This window comes from Zootoca vivipara, chromosome 11 (genome assembly GCF_963506605.1).
Source record: "Zootoca vivipara chromosome 11, rZooViv1.1, whole genome shotgun sequence".
Lineage (NCBI taxonomy): Eukaryota > Metazoa > Chordata > Lepidosauria > Squamata > Lacertidae > Zootoca > Zootoca vivipara.
In genome coordinates, this window is record NC_083286.1 from 36,151,626 (window position 1) to 36,175,053 (window position 23,428).

The 23,428-nt window shown below is 37.4% G+C and overlaps 1 protein-coding gene across 1 annotated transcript in view; it reads right to left on the bottom strand.

The window, feature by feature from the left end:
* AP3B1 (adaptor related protein complex 3 subunit beta 1) overlaps positions 1-23,428 on the bottom strand; it is a 134,257-nt gene that overhangs the window by 48,424 nt on the left and 62,405 nt on the right. The window contains exons 15-21 of the mRNA XM_035100070.2: positions 21,711-21,887; positions 17,337-17,523; positions 16,289-16,419; positions 15,014-15,140; positions 13,041-13,191; positions 10,373-10,538; positions 1,064-1,136 (exon numbers count right to left, since the gene is read on the bottom strand). Coding sequence (XP_034955961.2) covers positions 1,064-1,136; positions 10,373-10,538; positions 13,041-13,191; positions 15,014-15,140; positions 16,289-16,419; positions 17,337-17,523; positions 21,711-21,887 — 1,012 coding nt within the window. The remainder of the gene's footprint in view (positions 1-1,063; positions 1,137-10,372; positions 10,539-13,040; positions 13,192-15,013; positions 15,141-16,288; positions 16,420-17,336; positions 17,524-21,710; positions 21,888-23,428) is intronic.

Here is a 23,428-nt window from a genome sequence, read left to right on the forward strand (position 1 = left end):
GCTGATATCCCTGTCCCTTGATCCCCCTGGCAGCCACCTCAGTGGGAATGGAAGATGCCCTGGAAGATGTCCCTTCCTCCTTTTTCCCGAGCCAGAGCCTCCCCATTCAGCAAGGTCCCCCAATCCTTGGTGGAACATAGTGGGACTGGGAGGGGAGTGTGTGTCACAATTTGCTAGCTCTATTTAGCATGCTAATCTCTGTATCCAACTTATGGAAAAAGAAAACCACACTCATCTCTAGCTTTTATGCTTTCCAAATTTCTGTGCTTTAGTCTGCTAAATATTTTTGTATTACTAACACATAGATATTTACAACCTTTGAAAATACAATCTTTCTGAATGAGACCTCAGTATGATTTCCAGATACCATGCGTCTCACTGTTACCTTGCTATGGAAAGCTATTCATTTATAAAAAGGTACTTATTTAAAAATAAAATAGTGTAACAGTATTACAATGCACTAAGAAATGCATTTGATATAGGCTGAAAACATATAAGCCTTAAATCTTAAGAGACAAGAGAAGAGAGACCCCCACATTTAAAGCTAAATTGTTCAGAAAGAATCGGTTTAAAGAGCATGCATTGTTCAAGTAGGCTATCCAGGTTTTTTTTTAAAGTGTGTTATGCTCTTATACAATGACAAATGCATAGAGTACACATAAATATTCCATTATATCTTTATATGAGACAGACAGTATTATTTCAGGCCTTTTGAAATTTAAATACAATGACTTGGATCCTAACTAGCTCCCTGCAAAATGATGGATTGCTTCTGTAAGTGGAAATAACTGCTTTCCCCGATCCTTCAGCAACAGTTTGGAAAGGCGAAGAGGTTGCAAGGAAAAGGTGTGTGTAAAAAATTTGCTGCCTTTCTTCTGCTGGTGGGAGCATCCCATTGGCAGAACTCTGCTCATGGGACACTCCCACAATGGAAGCTTTAGTTAGGATCTAAGTCAAATGCTTTAACTTTCATGGACATAAAAATATCATTTGCAAGTCAAATGATTTAATTTTCATGGACATAAAAATATCATTCGAAAGGGCAAACATCTGGAGTACTTACAGTCATCCAAATCCAAGAGTGGCACATCTTGCTTAGTAGGTGCGCTCTTTTCTTGTGAAGCTTTCTCTTCTTTCTGCCAAAAGTATATGAATGTTTAATACTTTTTTAAAAGAAAATGTGTAAGAACACTGCAGAGACTTATCCAGGAACGAATGTAATTGGGCTCAACCTTTTTAATATTTGCAGCATAGGAATTCAGATAAAAGAATCCTGGATGCCTTTTCAATACCATTTCTTTGATGTTATCTCCCAGTGTTCTTGCAACACCAATACAACTCTGCTTCAACGGCAGGTCAATGTCCTGTTCTAAGCAATTAGCTGTGCTACCATGTTTCCTGAAAACAAGACACTGTCTTATATTTATTTTTCCTCAAGAAGACACACTATTGCTTATTTTCAGGGGATGTCTTATTTTTATTACGTGTCCAGCCTCGCCTCTTCCTTGGCGCCCTCCAGAACTGTGCCTATCACTGTGTCTTATTTTTGGGGTATGGCTTATATTGCGCAAATGCTTAGAAATCCTGCTACGGCTTATTTTATGGGTATGTCTTATTTTCGGGGAAACGGCATTATTCCATGTTTCTTTTAGTTTAGTTTTTTTAAAAAAATTGTGGTGGCTTTGATCTAATTTTTCACATCAATTAGCAGTCTTTTATTTCCTGTAATCCTATGGTCCTTGAGTTTGCAGTAACTTCAAACTTTCCTCAGCAACCACAAATGGTCTCACTACTTCTTTTCTCTTTGGACATGTGACCGAATCAGCCAAGAGCTGCTGCCATACAAGACTAGGGACAAAACCCAGGGATCTTTAGTCCTCAAGAGAACTGAGATCTCATTAGATCCAGATCGTCAAAACATTTTCAGAGTAGCAAGAGACCTGATAATTAATCTCTTTGGGAGAATAAAATTAACAGAGTTTATATATTATTGCATCTATAATTGAAACTCAAATAAATAATTATACAAGCAGGTGTAAGAAGGGAAAAATACAAAGAAAGAACCATGCCTATACACCACAGCCTGGGAATAAATTTCCTTGTCAAAATTTACTATGATTTTTTGGCATAATTTTCCAGACAACTGTATCAGCCATTTGAGTCCACAAACATGTTGATTAGTAGGACACTTTTCTCATGGCAGAAGAAATACTCGTATCTAGAGCACGCATGCGAAGCATGGTGAAAGAATCCCACTGCTTATGATTTGGAGCATGAGCTTAATTTAACAGGATTCAACAAATGCCGTCAACAGCTCATCTCTGGCAACCATGAATATCTTCCTGGAGACTATCTGCACAAACTTAGCATGACATAAGAATACTCTTTGTCCAACTTTCCTAAACACTGCAAAGAACTTTGGGTGGGTAGGTGGGTGGATGCAGAATTATTTGTCTTGCACAAAGTCTCCAAATGGATGCAATTATTTGTCTTGCTGCTGTCTTAAGAAAGAAGAGCAACTCTTTTATGCTTTACATTTGGATTGGTATCATTTTCCATTGACAGCAGGGCTAACATGGGATCGGGTACAAGATGTTGTTCCATAATGGCAGAAGACAGTGAAAAAAATTCAAGTCCAAAAAACTTTTAGGCAACAGGCACTCCTGTCACGAGGAACATGCCTTTAAGCTTACATCCTGTCCAACGTAAGGGTAAGAGAAAATGGCTAGATCTGGAAGGGTGTAGGGGTGTCCAGTGCCATCTCATGATGACATTTAAAAAGGTTTCTTGCAGTTTAGTTGAAATGGTATGCAGTGGGGGTTTAGACCATAGAGCTCCCACCACAAGAACGCGGACGCAGTATGTGTGGAATACAACACTTATGAACACTTAATTCACCATTGGAGAGTGATAAGAGGAATAACAAAGAAAGATGGCTTGACTCCATATGGTCTTGACTTATAGCGTTTATTAACAATAGTACAGTACTCTTCCTTCCGTCTCAGTCACGGAAGACACAATGGAGAAATTACTTAGCGATTTAGATTGAAGTATACCCTGTGGATGTGAGCTGAATTTGTAATATAAAATATTTTCCAAGTTTGTTTTGATTCCATGTGGATTACTGCATACAAGACTTAACATCTGTACATGTATTTCTCTTGGAAGACAACACTTTTGCTTGGTAATCGTTTTTAAACTTTTCAATAAAGTTTGTAAAAAGAGAGATAGACAGACAAACTGCTTTTCCTCTATCTATATGTGAAAGAAGCCAGGCTTGGGGGGAAGGCAGCACAAATAATGGCTGGATACTGCAACCAGACCTAAATTCTGGACCTCTATTCCCCAAATGAAAATTAGTCAGTGTCAGGCAAAAGTTCACATTATTCAATATATATAGGCTCAGATTTAGTTGTGATTAAGTCCCACAAAAATACCTCCACAGTTGGAGGCAGTAATGCTTCCAAATGCCAGTTGCTGGAAACTACAGGAGAGAACGCTCTTGATTTCATGTTCTGCTCCCTCATTTCCCACAGCATCTGATTGGCCAATGTGACAAAATGATGCTGGACTAGATAAGCCTTTGACCTAATCCAGCAGGCTATTCTTATGTTCATGGGATTTCATTACAGCTACTCAAATTGTTCCAACTGGTTTCAGTGGGACTCATTTTAGCTGGAATATGTACATTGCCTCAGTTTTAGGACAGTCAACACCAAAGTCATAGTTAATTATGACTTCATTCAATCTGTATGGGTTGTACCTAATGTGAGCGGCTTGCACAACTCACCTTATTCTTTCCCCTCTGCAACCCCTGATAAGCTTCTCCACAGCATCTTAATCTTTCCATCACCCTTCCAGTAGAGGGCTAGAGCTGTAAGAACTTCACCAGGAAGTGATCTACTCCCCCTATCTCCATACCATCTCTTTCTCCACCTTGAGCAAAAATCAAATGGAGGGTATGCTGTGCCCCCTGTGTCAGATCAGTGACAACTTGGGAGATACCTCCATGGTCATCATTAAGGCCTGAGCCAGAACACTAGAGGCAGCCTCAGCATAGATATTGAAATTATCCAGAACTATTGTTATGGTTTCCTCTCGCACCACACCCAATATCGCCTCTGCCAGCTTGGTGAGAGAAGCTGCTGGGCAGTAAGGTGGACGGTACAGAAGCAGCAACCACAGTTTACTGACCAACACCAGGTGCAGTGCCTCACAGTCAGTTCCAAGTTTCCTGGCACTGTATATGGAAGTGCCATGGACCACAGCAACTCTCCCCTCATCCCTGCAGCCTATGATGATGCTATACCAAGCATCTAGGTGAATCCAGTGGGATCAGATCAGCACCTCCCAGCAAACTCACCTGGTCTCTCTAATACAAAATGGCATACTCATCAAATCTGATGTCATTGTTTTCCTTTCAACAAACGGCAACTGTGGTTACAATGTAAGTTTAAATGTAAGAAAATGAACATGACACATGCTCACTCACAGTTATGTTTAATATTTACTGATAGTTTAATTGAAACAGCTTTAAAAATAGATTTTTGTTCTTTACTTAAAATTACAATCCACACAAAAGTAAATTTGTTTCCTCCTTAAAGAAAAGAATGCAACCCAGAGCTGAATGCTAAACAAAGAAGTTAAGCCATATCCCATCAAACATTTCTCCATTTGCAATTCATCTTGATAATAGAGATAGAACCTGGGTAAATGCATATACGACTTGAAGCAGGAGATTTCTCTTGCTCAATGCATAATTCATGTGCTCCGCCTGCAAAGTGTGTAAAATGAGAATTTCACACCGCAGCATGAGCCATGGAACTGCAGAGAAGAGGCAGATGAAATCATATTTTACTGTGTGAATTCTGTTTCTTGCCCTTCCAATATTTATACAAAACCATCATTGACAATCCAAATGCACTGACTGATCACCTACTGTTTCCATTGTGTTAGCAGTTGAAAAGAGATCAGGCAGAAAGATAGACAATTTGTTTTTATATATTTTTTAAATAGTAGATCAGGTTTTTAACAGCTGAGTGACTGTATTATGCTTGTATAAGAGGCCAACAGTAACTGATTTTAAAATCCCACTACATAGGCTCTTATTTACTCACGCATCATACTAAAATCTGTATCTGATTTTTAACAGTATGTGATTATGTATCTGAATACCCCGCTATTTCTGAGCAGGATCACTAGCTGTGTTTTAGTTATGCACAACAACAGTTTGAAAGTTGTATTTCTAAGGGCATAATGCACTTGAGATATGGAACTATGCTCATTATTAGGAGACGTTTTACCTTTGTTTTGTAAAAAACAAACCAAAAGCCATGTATTAGACGAACATGTCTTCATCTTAACATTTTTATTATAGGTATATCTTGACACCATTTTTATACATCATGAAATGTTTCATAATTTTATCTCTCTTCAAAGGACATTTGCATTCATTATTAAATACATCTTAAGTATATTTTATACTATATAAAGCATATACCTAAAGTATATACCTAAACAGAAGGGTCCTTTATGGAACAAGAGATTCCTTTCAAATTTTCGTTTCAAATGGAGAAAATACAGAAATAGTCAAAATTTAAAGCCGCAATGTAGTTTGGTGGCTTCAATGCAGACAGATTCTTTCACAATCATTAAAATGAAAGTTAATTATGATTTCCCCTAAGCGAGGATCTTTAGTTATATTTATACCAAAGAACTCCAGTCTATTTCACAAACAGAAGTTTACTAACTGACATAGCAGAGGGCACCGTTCGTTTTAACATTCCATATACAATTAAGTATTTTAATATGGTAGATTCCCAAGTTACTAAGCTACTACAATCATTAAACTATTAATTGTTTTGACAGCTATTATGTCAACAATAGTGTAATCCTATAGATCAAACCTATCTATTCTTAAGGAAATCAGCCCTGAGTGCTCACTGGAAGGACAGATCCTGAAGCTGAGGCTTCAATACTTTGGCCATCTCATGAGAAGAGAAGACGCCCTGAAAAAGACCCTGATGTTGGGGAAGATTGAGGGCACAAGGAGAAGGGGACAACAGAGGAAGGAATGGTTGGACAGTGTTCTCAAAGCTACCAACATGAGTCTGACCAAACTGTGGGAGGCAGTGGAAGACAGGAGTGTCTGGCGTGCTCTGGCCCATGGGGTCAAGAAGAGTCGGACACGACTAAACAATTAAACCAGGGGTTCCCAACAAAATTTTCTCGAGGACCCCTCATTGAGCCGCTATTGTGACAAGGACCCCCATTAATTACTAATCCTAAAATTAAAAAGTGAGAGTCAAATTAAGAGTCTTTTTATATTTATACGTTTTTAACAGTTACAACAGAGTACTCCATCAGTATACAGTTAGTTTTAATTTTCAGTTCTTAATGAGATGAACCACTTTTTAACCAACGGTCCATTTTTAACTACGCGAACTGTAGCTTCCGCGAAAAACAACACTTTGTTTACAAACACTACTGTTTTGCAAAGAGGCAGCGCGCGCCAGGGAGGAGGGAGGGGAATGGAGAAGACAGGGTACCTGCGCAGTAGCGCACAAATGAAGCCGACGCGCGCAAAGCATCTTGGGGAGGTGAGCCTTAGTAGAATGCGCGCGCTGCCTCTTTGCAAAACAGTAGTGTTTGTAAAGTGCCACCTAATGGCATACAGCAGAACTACTGCCTCTATCTAATTCTAGTTTTGCGCTAGACTCTGCTCATGCAGGAAGCGGCCAAAACAAAAAATCTGTTATCATACGAAATATATTTAATATTTTTTTTATTCTAATAGCATCTTGCGGACCCCTTTGGCATAGCTCGTGGACCCCTGGGGGTCCGCGGACCACCTGTTGGGAACCACTGAATTAAACAAACAAAACAAAGTTTTTTACTCACAAGTTTCACTGAGTTTAATGGGACTTGCTTCCACAAGAGTATGTGTATAACGGTGGTGGGGAACTTGTGGCCTTCCAGATGTTACTGTATCCCAAGTTCCATCAGCCCCAGCAGGCATGGCCAACCACCAGGAATGATGTTGTATTTTGGGACAGAAATTTCTTTGGAAGCCTTCGTTAATGATACTTATCTGGAAAGTCACAGGGGGACTAAGAGCCAAGTAGTCACCTGGATATATCTGGATATTGAAACCAATAACGGTTAGATTTGATGGAAGTTCAGAGCACTGCTATTCCTCTTCAGTTGATCTCAGAATGTAGAGTTGTGGGATTAACGTTCTGACTCATGGAAATTTATTTTGAAGTGGCACAACATTATATCTTGTTCCCAATACTGATTAAAACATAATTGTAGAGGAAAACAGGAAGCAAAAATGGAACAGAGATTGATAGTATATTTTATAACTAGAGAAAAATATTTGTTTTTTTAAAAACACATGACATGAAAGGGACTGACATTCAAAAAATAAAATAAAGGGAAAGTGAAGTAATTACTCCAGCAATGTTTCTAAACCATATTAATCTGAGTATATTTCATCTGCAAGGTTTAGAAAACAGAAATTATGCAGGTAAAGAAAGAATGTAATGATCCATCAAAGAGTGCAAGCCCAAACTGAAAACTTCCTTATTCCAATTATACACTTATTTTACCTACAATGCAACCTCACTGATTTCAGTGGAACTTATTCTCACGTGGGCTTGGAATGTAACTCAGTTACACTCTGCTCTAAAAATTTAAGAAACTGCACCTTTATAAAATTAGTATTTCCTCAAAGTTATAGCATAACTGTATCATGATTAGGCATTTAGCCAAAAACGGAAGACTGTTCATGGTTATTATACATTAGTATTTTATTTATTTAAAATATTTTAAGTTGCTTAGAACTTTCTAAGTCATTTGTCTCTGCAAATTTATTATTATTATTATTATTCTTTCTTTTTTAATTTCATATATATTCTTTTTGAATATGTAAATAAGTTAATATGCGGTAGATAGTAATTGTTAGGAAGTTTTGTTTATAATATGATATTTTTTTCTTTGTTTTGTGTTGTGCAAGTTTTATGATCTGTGTTGCTGTGTAAATGTGCATTTGTGATAAAGAATGGTTTTTTTAAAAAAAAAAGTCATTTGTGTCTGCAGTAATTAGCAGCCAGTGCAACTTTCTCAGGATTGTATGACCCTCTGGAACTGTAGCACTCAGTAATCTAGCTGCCACATTTTGCATAGGCTGTAGCTTCCAGACCATTCTCAAGGACAGCTCCACATAGAACATATTGCAGTAAACATATCAGGAAGTTAACCAGCATATGGCTCGCAGTGGACAGAGTATCCCTGTCCAGGAACAGCAGTAGATGGTGAACCAGGAAAAACTGTTCTTTGCTGCTGAAGCAGTTTGTGCCCCCAGTGATAAGGCCATCTATCCAATTCCACAGCAGGCCTGTTCTTTCGAAGGAAGTGCAACTACATCCATAAGAGCTATCTACCCAATTCCTGAACATGGGAATCAGCAATCCACTGGACATCATGGTGTCCATACATTGGTTCACGGAGTGCACAGACTGATTCATTTGATAAAGTGAAAGAACTGGGAATCACCTGCCTGTTGATGACACCTCACTCCAAAATACCCCAATGACCTCTCCAGGTGGTTTCATATAGATGCTAAAGAGCATGGGAGACAAGACGAAACCCTGTGGGTCCCTACAGGGCTAGTGGAGAATTGTCGCCCATCAAAAGTAGACAATACTTCATCTGAATGACCAACTATTTGACACTATTAAAGGCAGTTTGCCTAGTAAATATAATTGTTGATAGACTAAGCTGTTTGTGCTGCTCCCCTCACTGTAATTACTACACAGAAATGTGAGATCAAAACACAAATTTGCTACTACTATCAAGTACTGAAGCAAAGCTTTCATGTTGGGAGGCAAAGGTGCCTTTATACAGTTTGTTCTCACCAACCATGAAAACAGGTATCTTATTTTTAACTGGCCATAAAATACAACCTTCAGTATTTGCAAGTCAGTCACAGTTAAGCTTCTATAAGCATGGTTGCAGTGCTTATCATCTGGCAGCAATTAACCATACCAGAACCTTTCAAACTATGATGTTTGTGGACCCCTTTATGTACTTTAGATATGCTTCAGCAACACTATTTTCACTGCCACCTGTAGTTCTATATATATAGAACATACACATTTTCCATAGACCCACACATTTATATTGCCCTTAGTAGTCTGTCATTTATTGTGTCTGCCACAACCACAACCACCACCACCACCCAGATCTCTGGTAGGTGCAGAGGACTCAGCAGAGAGGTAAGCTTTTCACTTCATACCTGGCAGCAAGGCTGATTCTTGCTGCTTCCAAGTGTTCAAAAAGGTGAATGAATAAATAACACTTCCCTTTTGAAAATTCTGAAGGAACTGTGTTTCGGGGGGAAAGTGTCTCAGTTAGGCAGGCTGTCACCAAGAAGTGTTTCCCAGTTACCAGTGGCAACCTACGACTACATTTATTGAATCCTGTGTCAAAAAATGTCTACAAGGGTGTGAAAACGAGACTTCTATTAACTGGGCATAAGAAATCTACAATCTGTGTGACTATCACTTTCATCATCATCATCAAGAGTTCCAACCATACAAACCCTAGGCTATTGAACTCACCGCCATAAATGTCTCAATATAATTTATTTCATAAAATTTATATACCACTTGATTGTAAGAAGAAAAAAATAAAATGGAGGCCTTCATTCTCTCTACGTAGTCCGGCCACTCTACTGCTAACCAAAAACTACAAGGACTGCTGCACAAGTTTGCAAATTAAGTCCAAATCATGTTGGTGAAAGTAAGAGTAAACACAGTGATTAAGCATTTATACTTAAAAGAGGCTAATATTACAATATATACACTGTGGAACTATCCACTATTCATTTTTACTAGATTATATCATTTAATTTCAATGTGGCTACCAAACACAAACCTCTGAGAATGATGGGAATCTAAACCCTGGACTGTAAATTTTCAGATAAAGGTTTATACAGGTATGGAAGCTCAACTGAATATTGTAATCAGAATTTTTATCACTTTGCATTTGTTCATCTCCAGTGAAAAAGGCTTCTATAATTTCTTGTGCTTTACAACATATATTTTATATAACAGAAACTGAGACATATTCCATTAGTATATTGTGCAGTGGTTAATCATCACCTATAAACAGTCTCCTCCTTCTAGAATTGCAAAGTAACAGCATATTAATTTTCATTAACTTGCAATAAATGTTTTTGCAAAGGTTCTCCAATCAAAAACAAAGAATACGAATCTACAAATGTCCTGCTTCTACACATCATAAAGGCAATGAAAATGCACCTTCAATAACTCTACTTATGAACACTTATATAACATTGAAGATATACCTTGGGAGGAAGTGACGTATGCACTGTTTTTCGAGTCTCCAAACTACTTTCAGAGTCAGATTCTGAGCTGGAGTCTGAAGAACTTTCCTCAACCGAACTAGATTCTGAATTTGAAGCTAGAGCTGTCTGACATTCCACTTTATTCTCTTCTGTGCCATCAAAGTCACTAAATACAATATACATGCATAAGAAATTCAAGAGAAAGTTATAAAATCTATAAAATGAGCTAATGTTATATTATCAACAGCATTATTATTATTAACCTATTTACACCTCTTTCAAAAGGCTGTGTAGTGTTGACCATATATCAAATTAGTGAACAGCTATGAGCCTCTAGATAGGGACGTGGGTGGCACTGTGGTCTAAACCACAGAGCCTAGGGCTTGCCAATCAGAAGGTCGGCGGTTCGAATCCCCGCAACGGGGTGAGCACCTGTTGCTCGGAACCTGCTCCTGCCAACCTAGCAGTTCGAACGCACGTCAAAGTGCAGGTCCCGCTCTGGCGGGAAGGTAAACAACGTTTCCGTTCATTGCTCTGGTTTGCCAGAAGCAGCTTAGTCATGCTGGCCACATGACCCGGAAAGCGAGATGAGCGCCCCAACCCCAGAGTCGTCTGCAACTGGACTTAACGGTCAGGGGTCCCTTTACCTTTACGAGCCTCTGGGTGTTACACAAAGCCTCCTGGCTCCTCCCTATGTAAGAATGAGCAAAGAAACCAGAAGTCTTCTACTGGGGAGTGCTATGGGCTTGTATACTCCAATTTGTATATACCAGTTTCATTTGCCATATTCTGGAGCACAATAGCCATACCTAGTAGAGATGGTTTAAAGTTGGTTTTCAGCTCTGGCTTGGAGACAAGCTATGTTAACAGTAACCATAATTTGTCTAATTCATACATCACCACAAGCCATGAAGGAGCACCACATTCCTGGTGGCTATACCATGATTTGTTCATGATGCATGAACCAGGGCCTATAAGCATGTGCCATGGACTATGAAGAGAGTTGCTTTTTACAACCCACTAAACCTTTTACAGGTCCCATGTACCTAAATCAATCTTTCCCAACCTGGGCTCCTCGGATATTGCTGCACTAAAACTTCCACCATCCCTAGCCAGCAAGGCCAGTGGATGATGTAGTCCAACAACATCTGGGGACCCAAGATTGGGAATGGCTAAACTAAATTACATGGCATGATTTCAGAAGCATGATACATGAACCAATCATTAAAACTGAGCAAAAATTTCTGTACCATATAATTAAAACAATGACATTTGATTATTAAGGAAGGGGAGGGTTTAGCCATAAATCTGGATACGTTTGCTAAGATATTTGTTAAGGTAAGCACTGGCATTATGCTATTATTTCTAGGAACAATGTTTAAATGGGGAAAGAAACAGCCTCACAGCAGAGTATTAATACAAAATTAGCAATCTGAGAAAAATGCAAATCCATTCTCATTTTCCAACTTGCATTGCTCTAACTGGAAATACAACTGTCCGTCTGCAATTCTTCCTCATATTATATCTCTATTTACCTCTTTAGTTCCTGAGACGTAAATGGCAGTATTCATTTTAGAAATAATTCAATGTAAACCCAATATTCCTTTAGTAAAAGAAAACTATTTTCAATACACACAGATTTCTAATTTGAAGATATGATTTTTCAGGGCAAACTTATTTCATTACTCAGTTTTGATAGGTAATCATTGTTTACCTTACTGCTTAAGAGTTTCAGATGTTAATCTAATGAACATTTTTTACTAGTAACTAGCTTTTTAACTTTGCAATGATGAAAAGCCTGTATTAATTTAACCTACAGATTTCATTTGTTCTGAACAGGAAAAACAATATAAATCACTTTTAAAATCATTAAATCTTGACTTAAATTAATAAAGTCATAATTAGGGCATTATGCTGTGTTTGTTATGGAAGTGGCAGGGCGAGCTGCTTTAATTACTGTCTGTAATAAAAGGAGCAGAGTGCGTACTGCGCCCCAATCAGCGCTGTCAGCCACGACTGAGCTGAGCTGCAAACTCATCAAGTGAGCTGGCAGCAGGCTACAGAGTAAAAGGGCGATCATGTCTGCAGAGGCCACTTGCTGACAGAAGTGGAAGAAACAGATTCAGACAATCCAAGGTATTAGCCCCAATTACTTAAAATTTTAATGATATTTTAATACATGTTAACTCTGTTAGTAATAGGCAATCTTAAAAAGCCCTAACACTTAAGCAGCTTCTGACCGTCTCCCTTCACGGCCCTTGCCTCCAATATCTGGATCATAATCCTTTTAATATAACATTATTTAGGGAAAAATCAATTGCCTTAGTTGCATAATGGCAAGATATAGAAGGATTTAATTTTAGCCCTCAGCAAAATCGCTGTATAAGGTAATTAAGTGTTTCATAAAGTGGCATGATAACTGTTCAGCCTCCCAAGGTTATGTTAATACACTCAGATCACCACCTAAATATTCAACAAAAGTTACATTAAAAAAACCCAAGCTGCTAAATTTACATATAACATATATAATGGAAAAGATGAAAATGGATAGCATCTTTCCAAAGATAATATCATTATTAAAAAAACATTAATGTGTTCATTCCACAGACACTTTGGCATCAACATTCCAATTTGCTACCTGTCATAACAAAAAAAAACCCCTACATACCTCTTTAAAACTGCAGTCCCTTTTTTTGAGACACCACTTTTGGCTTTGGGTTTCCTGTTACCATCATCTTCAGTAGAGGAGCTCTCACTACTTTGCTCACTGCTGTCTTCTTCCCCTTCCTTTTTTTCTTGTTCACTATCAGATCCACTCTCTATAAAATGCAAAACGAAAAGCCTTTCATTTGTAAGAAATTCAAGTAATAACTTAATAAAACTATTTAAGTTACTTGGTGTTTAAGCACCCTGGCACAATCCATGTATTTAAAACTGTGAAAGCTGGCTGCTAGAAAATGCTGCTTTTATAATTCTACACAATTTATTCAAAAAATGCAAGCACTCAATAATCTGGTTTGTAGCTATCATACCCCAAGGGGGTGGGGAAGAGGAAGGAAATTAGACATGACCTCCCATGTCCTCTACCTTCATTCCTCTGTTCTAATGTAGCATCATCTTTAACATTTAAGTATTTAATCTATTCTTGAACACACATCTAGTGATGACAATTTAATCAGGAATTTAAACAAGTTATTCGTTTTCTAATCGGCTGGAAAGTGTTTCTAATATCTAACTTAAAGGTACACTTTCCCAGTTTCAGTCCATTGATTCTAGTTATAAGCCTTAACAATCCTTAACATTTTTTTCTATTGTGCCCTCAGTGTTCAAGAGAGTATGTCAACTCGATTCAAAAACATGTAATTTCTATATCTATATGTACATGTGTCTATATTATTTATACCTGTACTTGAGCCATTTCTTAGATTCAAATGATGGATGTGATGGCTTGAATTGCCAACATGGCCAAGATGAAGTCATGGAAAGGCTTGCATAGCATTACAGATTTTAAAATCCTTTCACCACATATTTTATATATAGTCTTCAATTTCAGATTCTTGCAAAGATTTAGAAAAAAAAGACTGCAGAATATATTACTTTTATATAATTCACTTTAAGAAAGTAATATCCAATGCCAACATGATTTACTGATCAGCTGGTACATAGGGGACTCAATAAGAATTAATGAAAGTTATGTGGCCCTAGAAAAGTAGCTAACTCTCCCATATCACAGACAGATAACCATATCCACCCATACACAGAACTGAAATCCTAAAATCATATCTTAATGTTCCTACTCAGGGCCGTCTTGAGCGGATTGCGCGCCCTGGTGCTGAGGGGCGGAGATCGCTCCGCCGCCCGCCCCGCCCTCGCAGGGCGCCCAGCTTACCAGCCCCCCCCCCATGGTGCACTGCGCCACCGGGGGTCTACGACGAGCCGGGCCTGTTCCTACTCACTTCTAAATAAATGTTAACTTCACATTTTTACTAAAGCTCAATATGACACACACTTCTGGTATATTTCTATTTAACATACCCTCCAACAGGTCACACATATGGAGTGAATGAAGCCCCTACTACATTAACAGCCTTTTCCTGTGGCTGTCAGATTGTTGACTTTCCTCTCAGCTAGCTCCCTACTTGTAATATTTCCACCAGCAGGCTAAGACCTTCCTTTTTAGAAGACAAGGTGCATACAGACAACTTTGACAACTGGGCTGCTACCAGGGCAAACAGCATTTTAATGTGGTTTTAAAATGTTATTTGTTGTATTTAAACTATTGTTTTTAACTAGTTTATTTTTATTACTTTGTACTTTAAAATAAAAAATTTCTGAGTATTTTAAAAGAGTCAAGATACAGGAATAGGTAAGAGCACTGATGTGAATCTACACACATGGGAGTAAGGCTCTGAAGTCCATTTTATTTTCGTCTGAATAAACAGGTTTAGCTTTGTACTCTAACATAGAAACCACATTATGTGACTATAAGAATACACAGGTCTATTGATACACAGTGCAACAATTTTTCTTACTCAAAAGATAAAATCATTCACATGCAACACAAATTAATGGGTTTAAATACTGGGACTACAGTCTGTATTTCATAGATCTGAACTGTGATCTTTCTTTATCCACACATACCACTGTCACTGCTGCTAGAAGAATCCTCACTTTCCTCCTCTTCCTCCTCTTCTGATTCAGAGTAGAATCTTCCATCAGTGTGTTTCTTTTTCTTTTCCTTCCCTAGTATTGAAGTCCATTCTTTTGCCTATTCATGTTTTTTTAAAAGAACACATAAAAAGTTGTGATAAATTTTATTTACAACCACGAACACTCTCTTTTCTGACCAGTCACACAGGAGTGCATGCACACACACAGAAGTAAGATATAATCTAACATATAAATAAGGGGAATTGTACTGAGCACTCCCAAACAAACATTTATACCAAAAAGTTAGAATAATCAATGCGGCTTACAACAAAAAATATTAAAAACACAGTACAATTTTATCTCATCAACACAAGTTATTTGTGTCAACTGTAAACACATCTATATTTACTTTGCAAAAAATAAAGAAAAATGACTGGAATTTTTATTTATTATTTACCCTTTCCTATTCTATTTTATGCTATTATACACATTTGGATGATGTGCTTTATGTCCTTCATTTTTTGTTTTCTTGGTGCTGGTCTCTGATGGCAACAATAAAGATTTGATTTGAAAAATTAATGAATATTCTGATCAATAAATATGTTTAATAATAAGGAATACTTCAACATGTGCCCTGGCTTTGCTTCCGCTCAGACAGCAGAACATTTTTATCCTGGTATGGAGGAAGGAAACCAACTTTGTTATGCCAACCAAATAAAAATAAGAAAACCTGCTAAAAGGTTCAGTATCTACCTAGACTCAACCCACCAAGTTGCACAACTTCTCTTCAATCATCAAGATGTGCTGTGAGCAGCCATCTCTAAGCAACAGCCCCAACTCAACTACCTATTTTAGACCAATTGTGAGCATTTTGGTGGTGTTGAAAGGCAAATATGCATTAACAGTTTGCGTTATCCAAGAACAGATATTAAATCTCTTGATGTTTGCAAATCGTAGTAAACCACATGATATTCAGATTAAACTTGGAAGGCTGAATTAATTACTGGAAGTACTCATATACCAGTAAGCAAAGCTGGAAACAGAGTGACGGAAAGAAAATATATACAAGGAAGATACAGCAGAAGAATATGAAGCAGAAGAATATGAATATGTCAACAGCAGCTGAAAGGACATTTTATAATAAGTTTATTGAAACCCAATTGGAAGTCTTGGTAATTAAAGTACCCCCCCCCCCCCCGTTCCTAAACACACTTGCATAATTCCAAGCTCCCAAAACAACAATATTATTTTGAAAAGTCAACATACCGGCTCAATTACTTCTACATTTCGCACTGAAGGGTCAGGTGCAACCTCTGGCCAATTAGACAACTCCAGATAGCCATTGGCTTTCATGTTCAGAGTATGAGACAAAGTACCAAGCTGATAGTGCTCCCTATCTGTTGGGGGTGGGGGAGGGAAAGAGGTGAAAAATATACTGACATGAGCTCTATATCACAAAGAGCAATCTTAATCAGGACTAAAGGTAATTGGCGTTACATTACCTCAAATGTCATGGAATAAATATAAACTAGGAAGCTCTTCATAGGTCAAAAAACTGATTCCAGTCCATAGATTACAATAATCTCACCCATAATGGTCAATAAAAAAGCTAATCAGTCAGTGTGTTTAGAGGTGTTGCTCTGAAATGTAGCTTCTCTAAAAATTACTTTACTGTGAATATTAAGAATGACAGCACAGTTAAATAATCCATATACATGTCTTGGCACAAACACATCCAGAATTTTAATAGTTTTTTCTTTGCAAGGAGTGCTGCTTTCAGAGTTCAAAGCAGGATTAAAAAACCAAAGTATGATTTTTTAAAAAAGAAAACAGATAATGTACATAATAAACAGGATTATTTTAAACAGAACAGGGAGCAATGGCTTAGGAGCCAAAAATGCCAGTAATCCTAATATACCAAACACAAACTTAATCTGGAAGTAACTTTAGTTTGATGCTTCTCAATAATAATAATAAAGCCACTCTAGAAGTTCAAAATTTTGTGAATGGCCAAAGACCTTTCTACACTGACTATGATTAGTACAAACATAGCAATTTTTATTATTCAGAAAAGGTAAAACATAGACATGACAAAATAAAATTTTAAATTATTTTGGATTACCAGATGTCATTAAATGTCAGACTAAGAAAGAATTTAGTGTTGACCACTCTCCCTTAAAAATTGTGAAACTAAAATCATGTTGCTCATTTACAAATTGTAAGCAGACTATTTAGCAAAACTTGTTTTGGTAACTTAAGAATACAGATCTGCAGATCTGCAAATAAGATTTGGTAGAAAATTTGACTGACAAACCTTTAAAAGGAGACTCGAGCACTGGGGCAGGCTTCTGTGCCAGAAATATTTTTTTGGCATATTTGCTTAAAGCTCCACTCTTCTCATTTGGAACAATGAGCTGCCTAATAAATCTTGTACGGTCTCTGATGTCGTAGCTTTGATCATACTTGCCGAGATTTAATATGTACTGGGTAAGCAATTTTGTCTGTGAAAAACAGGTCAAGAAGAGAATACAAGTTATTTATGATTATTGATAACTCTGGATAAACATATTTAAAGAGGTAATAAAAATGAATGGTTATGTCAAACAAATGTTGTTCCATAGGGAATATGCATTTCTAAAGCAGTAAATGGAATTTTGAAGCCAACGCACATGTCCTCTTCTGTATTGGGGAGGTGAATGCTGAGTACTGAGAAGCAGCCATGTGCTAGATTATTAAACTGCTGAAGTGGAAAGAAAGGCATCATTAAAAAAATAATCATATATGGCAAACCCGCTGAAGGGCCTACGTGAGAATAATGAATGTGGAAATACAACTAAAAACATGGCACTCAAAACTTAATCGGAAAAATATGCAGGACATCAAAACATCAGAGGGTATTAGGAGGCTGGCAACCTGCTTCTGCTGAGGTGTGTTTTATGAAGAGATACTGTCCCTGGCATAAGCAGTGTCTGCACTCTGACTGCACTCAGTTACTTTACTCTGAATTATGACCCATTAAAGCAGACACATGAATCACTGAACTGGATTACTGCAAATTATTTGCAGTGCATTTAGCTGTTACTTTTTCATAAAAGCAAGCTGCTGATGCCCTCTAAAAACCAGGATAAAAGACTTCTTCCCTTTCCCCCCTCACAGCTTAAAGCTTCTGGTAATATTGGTCATTTATTTATATACGTAAAAGCCGGTTATATTATCACAGCTTTTTATAGCATAACCAGACTCTCTAATTTGATGTGTAGGAATATTAATTATTAAAATTACCCCATGCATGTTAACCTTAATAACTGCATAAGAGAAAATTGGAAACATTATACAAATAGTCCACTGAATACAATTTGTATAAATGTATACAAAAATGCAATTGATACAAAGATCAAAACACTGTATCACTTAAAAGAAAAATATGCATGTGTTATAGTTGAAGAAAAGCTGCAAATCTTATTTGAGTTTATAAAAAGACACATCCTTCAAATTCACAGAATTAAACTCTGATATATAAGCATGCTTTTCTCAAAAAGATTTATATTGAAAAAGCACAATCTCTTTGAAAGAATTTTCTCATGATGCAGATTTGAGTATTTTGTTGCTCTATAATTATGCCTGAAGAATGTCAAGTAGTATACACTGTAACATGGACAATTATATTTCTTTGAAGATATCCAATAGTCCTTAGTTCAATATATACAGTTTCATTAGAAATGCAATTCAGTGTTGTTTTGAATGCTTTATTCTGACTACAAAACTGCATTAAGTGAAACCAGTGGCATATGATTGTGGCTGCTACTGATTATGGAATATTAAGGCAAGTTGGAAATTTCAGGGGCTTTCAGCACTGAGAAACCAACAGAAAATTGCTGAAACAGCAGATCAAACCCATCAATTCTGTTCTGATTCTTAGTGCTACTGATGCCAGACACTGTCAGGACTAGTTTCTGCCTACTTCTCTCTGACTATAGAAGGGCGTAGCAAAGTTACTAAAGAAGGAAAATGATCAGCTGGAAATAGAAGGAAGAAATTTGGAACAAATGTAGTGTTGGTTATGCTAATCAAAACATGGAAACACTCAAAATTTGGCAGGGCAGCCCTTTTCTTAAATGGCCTCACAGGTGATGGTTAGATTTCAAAATGTCAACTGAAACTCAATTACACTCTGATATGACCCATTAAGTTTGTGAAAAGGAAATCTGGCAGACTTATTATTGCTGAAACACCACTGCCCAATCAAAAAAGCCAAACATGAAGTTCCAAGTCTTGTAAAAATCTTTCTATACAAAATATTGACTGTTATGTTGGATGGTAGAGGACATTTAGTCTCATGCATCTTTCTTCCTAGAAGACACTAATGAACTCATGGATTTTGGAGATATAATAATGCGTCAGTCAGTCAGTCAAATTTATTGCTTATAGCCAAAGGCTGCTGCAATGTATACAATGTTGTTCAATAAAATATATACTAATACAATACAAAAACTTAAAAACATTTGTATTGTCAATACTTGACGTAATCTGCACAAAGCTATAGAAACTCCTTAATATACAAATTGAAACAATAGACAATAACATTTCACGGGGCCACTAATATATTAAAAGTAATGTTAAATAATACAATAGACAATTATGTACTGTACAAGGTTTAGTAATAAAGATACAACTTGGTGTAGATGGGGTCAAATAAATTCATCTAGATATAATAATGCAGGAAATTGTTGTAAAGGCAGATAAAAATCATACAATGTTGATCAGACATAATTCAAGTTACAGGTAGGTAGCTGTGTTGGTCTGCCGTAGTCGAAACAAAATAAAAAAATTCCTTCCAGTATCATCCTTAGAGACCAACTAAGTTTGTTATTGGTATGAGCTTTCGTGTGCATGTATCTGAAGAAGTGTGCATGCACACAAAAGCTAAACCCAAAATGATCAAGGGACAGCAGCAACTTCTCTATGATTAAAGGTTAGAGTTTGGGCTATTTAGTTTAGTTTAGAAAAAAAGCTAAATGGGCGGCGGTGGCGGCGGACATACTGGAGATGAATGAAATTATGGGTGCAGTATGGAAAGCAGATAGATGCATTTTTCACACTCATATAATACTAGAACTGGGATGATCCAATAAATCTGAAAAATACCTAAGGGCACTTGGGAAAGAACCAATGAAGGTAAATAATGACTGAAAATGGGGGAAAGGGGAGAGAGATTAATTTTGCTTTCAACAAATCTCACCTTAGGTGTTGCATATGAACCAGGAATCCTGCTTTATAGGCAATATTTAACTAACCCACGGTTTGAAATTGACTTGTGTATCTATTTTATGAACCAAAATCATATTTGTATATAACAGTAAGCTGAGATTCTGAACTTTTCTGCTGCTATTGAGACTTTATGGCTACTATGCATGATAACATTACTACATCCAGTGTCAGAGGCAGTATACGGTATGTCTCGGAAAACCAGTTGCTGGGAAGCACAAGTGAGGAGAGCGCTTATGTCCTGCTTGTGGGCTTCCGACAAGCATCTGGTTGGCCACTGTAAAAACAGGATGCTGGACTAGATGGGACCTTTGGTGTCATCTAGCAGAGTTATTCTCATTGATTCTCAAATCTTATTTCAACTTAATATTTATAGTATTTGAATGGCAGAGGCATATAATTTTAAAATGTTTTAGAGTTCTGTTTGATTAGTTTGTACTGAAGGATAGAATCCAAAGTTGCACCTGATCTTGGGCAATTTGTCACTCCCCCTGCAGTTCCCTGCACCAGAGCCCATACAAGAGAATGCTGTGGAGAGGAGGGCGTGGTCTTCTGCTCAGTCAATATTGGAATAAATCCAGTATCTATGGGTTCTGCATTATGTCCAAGTTGTATGAAACTGTATTTCTTTGGATTAAGGTGCATCTTTTCGCTGAACTGTCACTAAATGTACACAGGTTTCCTAGGTTGTAATTCTTTTGGAAATATCTTTTGCCTTTTAGACAAGTTTTAGGATTCATCTTTTCCTCTTCATTTTGTTATATGACTAACCTTGGGTATGCTGATGAATTTCTGAACCAAGGAAAGGGAGGTTATTAAAAGGATATGAATACTGTAACTCGAAAGCTTGAAGCCTCTTTAGTTAATGTTAGTCAATACAGTGGTACCTCGGTTTAAGTACACAATTGGTTCCGGAAGTCTGTACTTAACCTGAAGCGTACTTAACCTGAAGTGAACTTTCCCACTGAAAGTAATGGAAAATGGATTAATCTGTTCCAGACGGTCCACGGAGTACTTAAACTGAATAATAATAATAATAATAATAATAATAATAATAATAATAATATATTATTTATACCCCGCCCATCTGGCTGGGCCTCCCCAGCCACTCTGGGCTGCTTCCAACAGAAATATTAAAATACAATAATTTATTAAACATTAAAAGCTTCCCTAAACAGGGCTGCCTTCAGATGTCCTCTAAAAGTCTGGTAGTTGTTTTTTTCTTTGACATCTGGTGGGAGAGCGTTCCACGTATTTAACCTGAAGCGAACTTTCCCATTGAAAGTAATGGAAAGTGGATAAATCTGTTCCAGACGCATCCATGGAGTACTTAAACTGAAAGTACTCAAACCGAAGCGTACTTAAACCGAGGTATGACTGTATGACTAAACAGACTTGTGTTTTAGTTTTCTCTCATTCTTACCTGCTTTGAGTTGGTTAAATATAATTTTGCTCCAAGATTTAAAATTTGCAGCTTCACAAGGTCATCTTCATCAGTGAAGCTCTTGGCCAGTTTTCTTAGAACATCAGGGGCTATTTTTGGAACTCGTTCACAGTATTCTCCAGTAAGCCAAAGAATGCTGGCCCTAGCCACGGGAACCTTAAAATTAAAAAATGAGTAAACACACAGTAATTTATGCATTTGTGAAATACATTTCCTCAATGGTATGCACGTTGGAAAAATTAAGACACTTGAAATAAAATCATCACAGTCAAACTAATGGTAAATTAGTATCAAATGCATACTTAGGCCTACTAGGAAGGTGAGGGGCAGAGAGCCAAGCACAACATGGTGGTTCAGAGGGAACAGCCATTTACCTACTGTAGGGTTTTTTTTGGGTGGGGGTGCTGCATGTACAAGTACAGATTTACAAAATAATGACTACAGATCAAGGTTTTTAACAGTATAATTTTGCTATTGGGATCAGAAGTCTTTTTGCTGTTGCTATTGTTAAACAACTGGGAATTGGAAACCATTGCCACTCTACCATGAGGCTTCTCAGTAGATTCTTGTCTAGTTCCTGCCCTAGTTCATCAGAAACTGTTGGATGAAAGACTCAATGGGCGAGTCTGGTAACCTCCAATAATATGCCAATTATGAATGACACATGCATTTAGATTTGTTTGCTGATTACATATAAAACCACAAAAAATGAGTTATGCATACCTATATGTACCATGAGAAAAATAATTTACACATAAAGTTCATAACTGACATGTGAATACTTTGTACTCTGGTATCCAATCCCATATGCAAAACATATTGTAACTGGGCACCCAGCATAAAAAATATCTTCATGCTACTAACAAGATTCTAAACATTGGGAAATGTTAACATGGTCCCTTCACAATGCTATAACTTTTTTGTGTTTGATATGTTCCAACACCTGCTCTTCACAAGCCTCCTAAATCATCCTATACCATTCATATTAATCCTTTATCAAACCTTGGCTCTGTTGCCAACTCAGCTGCCAATGCTAACAAAAAGAGCTAAAGAGTAGAACAGTACAGTGGAACCTCCGGTTACGAACTTAATTCGTTCCAGAGGTCCGTTCTTATCCTGAAACCGTTCTTAACATGAGGTGCGCTTTCGCAAATGGGGCTGCACGCACGCCTCTAGTGCACGACTTCTGCTTGCATCCTGGGGCAAAGTTCGCTTCCAGGAGACCTACTTCTGGGTTAGCGGAGCTCGCTACCCGAAGCGTTTGCAAGGAGGATGGTACGTAACGAGAGGCATTACTGTAATAAACAATGATGCTTCATTTATCACGTTCATATTACTCCTCAGACTATAGCAACAGGAGGGCAGCAATACTTTAGTTTGACCAGCTGAACATTGTTGTCATCCAGAAATGTTGAGCTCCAACTCCCATCAGCCCCTTCTAGAGTGGGCCAATGCTTGGACTATAATTCCCATCATCCATAACAATACCTGGAGGGCTACAGGTTTCCTTCCAACTAGGATCACAAGATAGTGATTAAATTGCTATTACTGGACAAGCCAACTAGGATGTTTCGTAGTATGAGGCAAAGCTGTCATGCCATGGATGTAATATTTTAGAAACTGCAACTGCTTTTTTTACGCTACTTTGCCAGACCCTTGGGATACTCACTTTAATTCTTCTCAGTAAATTATTAAGG